General features: G+C 36.6%; 1 protein-coding gene across 1 annotated transcript in view; it reads right to left on the bottom strand.

Annotated features, from left to right (window-relative positions):
* Positions 1 to 1,093: 1,093 nt before the first annotated feature.
* The window catches only part of LOC144975403 (carboxylesterase 3-like), a gene marked incomplete at its 3' end in the record, with an annotated part of 14,089 nt that continues 5,235 nt past the window's right edge, over positions 1,094 to 9,947 (bottom strand). Inside the window, 5 exon segments of the mRNA XM_078919431.1 lie at positions 1,094 to 1,196; positions 2,920 to 3,127; positions 4,386 to 4,513; positions 7,060 to 7,226; positions 8,318 to 8,468. Coding sequence (XP_078775557.1) covers positions 1,094 to 1,196; positions 2,920 to 3,127; positions 4,386 to 4,513; positions 7,060 to 7,226; positions 8,318 to 8,468 — 757 coding nt within the window.

Raw genomic sequence — 9,947 nt, 5'->3', positions numbered from 1 at the left:
ATAGTCCGATGTCACGTCAGCCCAGTAACGAAAAGCTTGGTTCTAAACAAAGAAAATCGGTACTTTATATTCTTCATGCTGGCTAAACGTTTTTCACATGTCGTGTGATCAGAAAGTATAAAAGTCAAAACATGATCAGATTTATAATGTTTTTTCTCCTCTGGATACACTTTTATGCTCGTCGGAGAAATATTTCATAAGGGCGTCCGCCATTTTACCGCTAGTTTAGAGCCAGTTACTAAGTTACCATGCACCATTACGAGGGAAGTGACGTCACGACTGTTGAAGTCCATTGTTGGAGATTTTATTATATAAATATCACCGACATCTTTCACGTTCTTTCATTTGTTTAGAAAGGCATTGTTGTGGCATGATTTGGCGAAAAAATTAAACTTTATGGCACTTTTCTAGAGGGGCAGCCTACTGTATTTTGTATTGTTTTATATGAATGTAGAGTGCCTAGAACCTGTATGAATGGGGTGAAACTATATAAATGCCATTTATTATTATTATTATTATTATTATTATTATTATTATTATTATTATTATTATTATTATTATTATTATTATTATTATTATTATTATTATAATCCCGGTGCGGTTTGATGACGTTGATGATGATGGTGATGATGATGATGATGATGATGATGATGATGATGATGATGATGATGATGATGATGATGATGATGATGATGACGATGATGATTATGATGACGATGATGATTATGATAGTGATGATGATTATGATGATGAAGGTGATGATGATGATGATGATGATGATGATGATGATGATGATGATGATGATGATGATGATGGTGATGACGATGATGACGATGATGATTATGATGACGATGATGATTATGATAGTGATGATAATTATGATGATGAAGGTGATGATGATGTTGATGATGATGATGATGATGATAATGATGATAAAGTTGATGATGATGATGATGATGATGATGAGGATGATGATGATGATGATGATGATGATGATGATGATGATGATGATGACGACAACGACGACGACAATTACGATGATGATGATGATGACAATGGTGATGATGCTGTTGATTTATATTTCAAGACTCACTTGTAAGCAAACCCTCATGATTGTTGAATCCTACAACGTATGACCGGTCCAGTGCGCCGTTGGCTTGGAGGTAGGCACGGTCTGCAAGAAGACTGTCTGGACTCTGGTATAGAAAGGATGATAGAACATTGTCTTATCTTATCTTATAGAAAGGATGATAGAACATTGTCTTGTCTTATCTTATAGAAAGGATGATAGAGCATTGTCTTATCTTATCTTATAGAAAGTATGATAGAACATTGTCTTATCTTATCCTTTTGAAAGGATGATAGAACATTGTCTTGTCTTATCTTATAGAAAGGATGATAGAAGATTGTCTTATCTTATCTTATAGAAAGGATGATAGAACATTGTCTTGTCTTATCCTATAGAAAGGATGATAGAACATTGTCTTATCTTATCTTATAGAAAGGATGATAGAACATTGTCTTACCTTATCCTATAGAAAGGATGATAGAACATTGTCTTATCTTATCTTATAGAAAGGATGATAGAACATTGTCTTGTCTTATCCTATAGAAAGGATGATAGAACATTGTCTTGTCTTATCCTATAGAAAGGATGATATAACATTGTCTTATCTTATCTTATAGAAAGGATGATAGAAAATTGTCTTGTCTTATCCTATAGAAAGGATGATAGAACATTGTCTTATCTTATCAAAAGCTAAATACAGGAATTATCCTTTAAATGGATTTGAATACAGGAATTATCCTATAAATGGATTTGAATACAGGAATTATCCTATAAATGGGTTTGAATACAGGAATCATCCTATAAATGGATTTGAATACAGGAATTATCCTTTAAATGGATTTGAATACAGGAATTATCCTTTAAATGTTTTTGAATACAGGAATTATCCGATTAATGGATTTAAATACAGGAATTATTCGTTAAATGTATATTGCAATAGTTTAGAATTACAAAATCTCACATATCTAGATTGCATTGTATCATTCACATGTAGTTTTACACAACTTTGAATATAGATAGTTCGAAGATGACGTCACTCAGATCTTTGTTATTGTATTTTGCCATCCGCGTTTATGAGTAATGCTCACTGAACTGTATTAACCCGACTATAAACGTTCATGGATACACACAGTTTTGTGTGTTGGTCCGTTATACTTCCGGATGGCAATGTTATGAGCTTCTCATCCAAGCGCATACTATCTATAAGGAAAGATATATCAATACGGCATTGTAAAGTCGAAATTTACATTGATAGATACTGAAGTTATTGAAAATTGTTCACGACTGAATGAATCATAAATGTACAAAGTTCATGGTAAAACGAAATGTTATGTAGATGAAAATGATGATGATGATGATGATGATGATGACGATGATGATGATGATGATGATGATGATGATGATGATGATGATGATGATGATGATGATGATGATGATGATGAAGTTATTATTATTGTTAATAATAATGGTAATAATAATAATAATAATAATAATAATAATAATAATAATAATAATAATAATAATAATAATAATGATAAATAATAATAATAATAATAATAATAATAATAATAATAATAATAATATTAAGAAGAAGAAGAAGAAGAAGAAGAAGAAGAAGAAGAAGAAGAAGAAGAAGAAGAAGAAGAAGAAGAAGAAGAAGAAGTAGAAGAAGAAGAAGAAGAATAGTAATAAAAATAATAATAATAATAATAATAATAATAATAATAATAATAATAATAATAATAATAATAATAATAATAATAATAATAATAATAATAATAATAATAATAATAATAATAATAGTAACAACAGCGACATGACATGTATTGAATGAAGTAAGAGAACCCTACCTTTGGGATGACCACTCCGTCTACTGTAGGTGATTGGAGAGAGTCGACAAAACTGGCGTACGATTTTCCAAAGTCCTCATCGGCCACCTTATCGTTATTACCTTTGCTCTTATCGTCACTCTTATCATCGCCTACGAACGAGGAGTAGAGAATTTCATCGGTTGATTTCTTTCTCATACAGTCCATGATGTCGTTGGTGTACCGTTCTCTGGTGAGTTTGAAAAGAAAGAAAAAAAAACCCCGTTGAGCTTTTTAACACAAAAATAATTGAGATTTTATTTAGCATAAAATCCACTCTATGTGCTCAAAGCGCTTTACAAAAGGTCCCTGTCAACAACAACATTTAACTTGTAGGACGGGACATGATGCCTGTTAGGGGATATTACAATTTTTCGGAAAGAGCCAACGCTGTTAACGGCCAGATACTCATTTTACATCTGAATACGGTGAAAGAATGTGAGTAAAGAGCCCAGTTGAGTCCTTGGAAAAGGCTCTTTACTCACATTCTCTCACCGTACTACGGTGTAAAATGAGTACCTGGCCGTTAGAGAGACAACGCTGTTAACGGCCAGTTACTCATTTTCCACCTGAATACGGTGAGAGAATGTGCGTTAAGAGCCTTTTCTAAGGAATCAACTATGCACCGAGCGAGACTTGAACCCAGGACCTTCCAATCCGAAAGCTTGGCGAATAGTTGAGTCCTTGGAAAATGCTCTTTACTCACATTCTCTCACCGTACTACGTGTAAAATGAGTACCTGGCCGTTAACGGCGTTGTCTCTGTCAGAAAAAAATTGTGAATTGCAAAACATGCATATCATAATATACGTTATACATTTTTGTACAGAAATATGAATAATAAATTTTGTATTTGGAGCGCTTGGCTTGTAGTTAGTTTGTTTACAAATAACTTCTCCACCGGTGACGTCCAATCAAGGGACGCTACTCTTTCGCTAATCTCATTCCCTATAGCTCTCTTGACTTAACATAACGTACCTGACGAAGGCAAAACTCTCCTGGATCCAAGACAAACATCCCAGGTTCTTGGCTACTTTCAGAAACTGCTTCTCCGGACGTTTGTTGACAGCCCATGGAGCCAATGAGGGGCAAAAATATTTATTGGGAATGAGATTAGCGGAAGAGTAGCGTCCCTTGATTTGACGTCACCCGTAGTCTGTGACGTCACCGGCGGAAAAGTTATTAGAGAGAGAACGTCATGTTGGTTGTACGCATGCGTCTCTCGTCCTTGCTTCCTTGAAAGCAGCTTGAGACACTTCAAAGCCAAATTGACGTTCTCTCTGTAAGGTGACGTCCAATCAAGGGACGCTACTCTTCCGCTAATCTCATTCCCTGTAATAGCGCCTATGAAAGGACGTAACATCGGAACCAGATTTTTTTCCAGGATCACTATCATTCATTCGGTCATTGACACACTTAATATAGCTTGCTTGACTTAACGTAACGTACCTGACGAAGGCAAAACTCTCCTGGATCCAAGACAAACATCCCAGGTTCTTGGCTACTTTCAGAAATTGCTTCTCCGGACGTTTGTAGACAGCCCATGGAGCCAAGGCTGTTCCACTTTGCAAAATAGCCTGAAAATATTATTATATATTATGTGAAGTTTTATCTATCACAATATCCACTACCAATATAAACTACGTGCGGCTATGTGGTCTAGTGGTATGACACTCGCTTTCGGATCAGAAGGTCTTGGGTTCAAATTTCGCTCGGCACATAGTTGAGTCCTTGGAGAAAGCTCTTTACTCACATTCTCTCACCGTACTCATGTATAAAATGAGTACCTGGCCATTAACAGCGTTGTCTCTGTCCGTAAAGAAATTGTAATATCGCCTAACAGGCATCATGTCCCGTCCTTCATGTTAAGTGTTGCCGTTGGCCAGGGACACCTTGTAAAGCGCTTTGAGCACGTTTAGCGAATATTGCGCTATATAAAAGCTCATTTTTTTTCTACCATAGCTGCTTACTGTCGAGGGTCTGGTTTGTCTTATAGAACGGTAGTGGCTGCCTGAAGCCTGAGACCGTGAAAATACTAAAGAAAAAGTGAGAGTGGAGAGGCTTCGTATGGGAACAATTCAGACAATGGACGTTTCGGGTGCAAACCCTTCGTCAGCACAACAATAAACAATAAACGTGGAAAACCAAAAATAAAAAATTAAATGCAAAATAACTGATAATAAAAAATAAAAAAAGTTATTTTGTATTATATTTTATTTGTTTTCCATGTTATTTTTTTATTGTTGTGCTGACGAAGGGTTTGTACCTGAAACGTCCATTGCCTGTATTGTTCCCAATCTTACGAAGCCTCTCCATTTTAATTTTTGGTTACCGGTTTGCTTTAGCAATGTATTCGTGTTTTCATTGTCATTTTTTTGTTGGATGAAGACGGGTTTTGAGCCGGAAACGCTCCGTGTTTGGCATTTTGCTCTCTTTTTTTTTTTTTTTTGAAAACTGTTGCATTCATTTTTTGTTTATGACTATAATAGAGAGACTCAGATGGATAGGGCTGGTTCATGTTTCCAAAATGTCGATTTGTGTCTCGGCAAAACAAAAACAAAACAAAAAACAACCTCGCACTCCGCTGGACTGCTGATGATAAACGTCACAGAAATAGTGCGGCTATGTGGTCTAGTGGTATGACACTCGCTTTCGGACCGGAAGGTCCTGGATTCGAGCCTCGCTCGGCGCATAGTTGAGCCCTTGGAGAAGGCTCTTTATTCACTTTCTCTCACCGTACTCAGGTGTAATATGAGTACCCGGCCGTTAACATCGTTGTCTCTGTCCGAAAAATTATAATACCGCCTAACAGGCGTCATGTCCCGCCCTACATGTTAAGTGTTGCTGTTGGCCAGGGACCCCTTGGAAAGTGCTTTAAGCACGAATAGTGGATATTGCGCTATATAAATGCTTTTTTTAACACACATCCAAATTGAACCTAAGAGACGATCCCTAGAACCCACAAATGTTATTTTAGGGCCAATAGGATTCAATAGTCTGATGTCACGTCCGCCTAGCAACCGCAGCTTGGCTCTAAACAAAGAAAATTGGTACTTTTTATTCTTCATGCCCGGCTAGAACTTTTTCACATTATGTCATGTGATCAGACTGTATAAAAGTCAAAACATTATCAGATTTATAATGTTTTTCTCCTCTGGATATACTTTTATGCTCGTCAGAGAAGTATTTCATAAGGGCGTACACGATTGTTACGATAGTTTAAGAAAGTGTTCGAATTTGTGGAGTCTTCTTGGCAATTCAGTATGCACATGATGTATTTTAAAACAAATGCAAAGTGGCTTGCACTAATAAGTAAATAAATAAGTTAAAAACCGAGATATTTGAATGTTTACAGCAATCTTTTAAGAAGTAGATATTAACGCAGGTTTTAGAGATCGGATGTATTTTACATGCATTGAAGACTAAGCCAACGTATGTGTGATCCAGCTGTTAGAAGAGATGTCTGCGTATAATGTCGTGACGTCACTTCCCGTAATGACGCATAGTAGCTTAGTAACTGGTTCTAAACGGTCGGAACAATGGCGGACGCTCTTATGAAATACCTCCCCGACGAGCATAAAAGTGTATTAAGAGGAGAAAACATTATAAATCTGATCATGCTTTGACTTTTATACAGTCTGATCACATGACATGTGAAAAAGTTCTAGCCAGCATGAAGAATAAAAAGTACCGATTTACTTTGTTTAGAACCAAAATGCTCGTTGCTGGGCGGACGTGACATACTATTATATCCTATTGGTAATTTATATGCACTGGCTTATGCTACAGATACACGTTACATACGTGTTACATCTTATTTCCTAATAAAGTGAGCTATTACCCAAAGATATGATCAACGTTCATGAATTAACCCTCTCCTTACCAACTATAGGAAAATCGTCACATTCCTTACGATACAACCAACATCTTTCTTTTGTACATCATAAAATTTAAAGAAAATGTACAGTGTGCTATAGAGCATGTTTTGCTAAAGAAATTATGTATCGCTAGAACTTACTGCTATTGTGTTTCAGTGATAAAAATTCATTTTTGTGTCAGTTGGGTGTGAAGTTTTTGGGGAAAATCCTGAAAATGGTTGGTAAGGATAGAGTTAATTCCTTACCTTTGTAAAAAGCCCCTTGGCCAAAGGACTCAGCGACAACAACGATATACTTCCGGCTCCGGCCGACTCTCCAAATAAGGTAATGTCATTCCCATCACCCCCAAACTGCCGGATGTTGTCCTTCACCCATTCAATCGCCATTATCTGATCACGGAGGCCATTGTTTACTAGACAGTGAAACAAAGTGTTTTAAAATTAATATTATCTTAATGCGACAAATTGTACAAAGTGCGGCTATGTGGTCTTGTGGTATGACACTCGCTTTCGGATCGGAAGGTCCTGGGTTCGAGCCTCGTGCTCGGCGCATAGTTGAGTCATTGGAAAAGGCTCTTTATTCACTTTCTCTCACCGTACTCAGGTGTAAAATAAAAACCTGGCAGTTAACAGCGTTGTCTTTGTCCGAAAAATTGTAATATCGCCCCCGTCCTACATGTTAAATGTTGCTGTTGACCAGGGACCTCTTGTAAAGCGCTTTGAGCACATTTAGTGGATATTGCTCTATATAAAAGCATTTGTCGTTTAATCTGTTGATTTATTTTCAACGAAATAATGATAAAAAATGTATTAAAAATGTGTCCTTCAGAGGCATAGATGGTCCTTGGAGCAGGAGTTTACCTCGGTTTCTATAGCGTAAAACGGACAATAGCAATTACTTGCCACCCGTGGGATAGGACGCTAATATATCGCATGGCACTTTCCACCGGATCAAACAAACCCAGCTACCCAATCACACGGCTGGGTGGATTTCACCAGGATTGATTTCCGGTCCCTTTGCGTGTAAAGCTAGTGAGTGGTCTATCAACTGAGCTATCGGGACCTCCATGTTTAATAAGAACTTATTTACTTACTCCTCTATGGTGTTTCATAAACACATCAACAACACTTCTGTCTTCTGCCAGCTTCCAGACCTCACCCCAGGTCCAACCAACCGAGGATGCCATCATCTCTTTATCCACCGATCTTCTCCAAGTTTCCAGTGGTCTTCCCCTTCTTCTTCTTCTCGTACCAAGTCTGTGCCAGACATCGGTGATCATGGTACGCCATTCATCTCTCTGATCAGATGACCTCAGAAAACTAATATTACTCTTCTCTTTCTTTGTCACCCAGCTGTTCAAACTATTTAAATATGTTTTTCTTGGTCTACCTTTACTCTTTTTACCTTCTATCTTTCCTGTGAGAGCAAGATGTTCAATACATTGATCTTCCCCTATTGCGATTTAATAAGAGCACATGGGGAATAACTAACATACCCACTCACCTTCACCGCTTCCAGGATCCAAGAAACCAAGTAAACCGAGTCTGTACTGGATGGTTACTACAATGACGTCATAATCAGTCACCATTCTTGAAGGGACGTAGATATTTGCACTGCCAGAGGAGTACCCACCGCCGTGAATGAATACCATCACCTATTTATAGTAACAAAGTATAATCAGTCACCATTCGTAAAGGGACGTAGATATCAGCACTGCCAGAGGTGTACCCACCGCCGTGAATGAATACCATCAACTATTTATAGAAACAAAGTATAATCAGCTACACCATTCGTGAAGGGACGTAGATATTAGCACTGTCAGAGGTGTACCCACCGCCGTGAAGGAATACCATCAACTATTTATAGTAACAAAGTATAATCAGTCACCATTCGTAAAGGGACGTAGATATTAGCACTGCCAGAGGTGTACCCACCGCCGTGAAGGAATACCATCAACTATTTATAGAAACAAAGTATAATCAGCTACACCATTCGTGAAGGGACGTAGATATTAGCACTGCCAGAGGTGTACCCACCGCCGTGAAGGAATACCATCAACTATTTATAGAAACAAAGTATAATCAGCTACACCATTCGTGAAGGGACGTAGATATTTGCACTGCCAGAGGTGTACCCACCGCCGTGAAGGAATACCATCAACTATTTATAGAAACAAAGTATAATCAGCTACACCATTCGTGAAGGGACGTAGATATTAGCACTGCCAGAGGTGTACCCACCGCCGTGAAGGAATACCATCACCTATTTATAGTAACAAAGTATAATCAGTCACCATTCGTAAAGGGTCGTAGATATTAGCACTGCCAGAGGTGTACCCACCGCCGTGAATGAATACCATCACCTATTTGTAGTAACACATTATAGACAGAACAAAGATAACGTCACTCTGGTCTTTGTTATTGTTTTTTTTTTTTTGCCATCCATGTTTATGATTAATTCTCAATAAACTAAATTAACAAGATTATAAACGTTCAAGATTACACATAGTTTTTTGTATTGGCCCGTTATATGTCCAGATGGCAATGTTGTGAATTTCTTATCCAACCGCATACTGATTATAATCAGTCACCAAGCGTGATATTGTGTAGTCGCAATATATATATATATATATATATATATATATATATATATATATATTATTGCTGATCTTTTACTGGCTTTACTGATATTTGTTGAGAACTATGCTTTTTATAGATGGCAATGGACTTCTTTTGCGTGTGCTGTAGATAGTTGTTGATAGTGACGACGAAAGAGTTCAAAGGCCAAAAATGATAAATGAATGTACAACATCAAGACATTCAAATAAAACGTCCAGATTCTTACAGTTTTATTTATCGATGGCCGATTCCAAGTCCAAATCAAGTTGCATGGTCATGAGTGATAAGTCAATCAGTTCATTAATTTCAAATCCGTTAGATGATTCCTAGCGATGCGGCTATTTGTCTTGGTATTCATTAATAGTAATGTTAATGATAATAATAATAATAATAATAATAATAATAATAATAATAATAATAATAATAATAATAATAATAATAATAATAATAAATAATAATAATAATAATAATAATTTTAATGATAATAATAATAATAATAATAATAATAATTAATA

Source organism: Berghia stephanieae, chromosome 6 (genome assembly GCF_034508935.2).
Source record: "Berghia stephanieae isolate SIO BIC M18660-M18661 chromosome 6, UCSD_Bste_1.3, whole genome shotgun sequence".
Lineage (NCBI taxonomy): Eukaryota > Metazoa > Mollusca > Gastropoda > Nudibranchia > Aeolidiidae > Berghia > Berghia stephanieae.
This window is presented reverse-complemented; position numbering and strand designations above follow the sequence as displayed.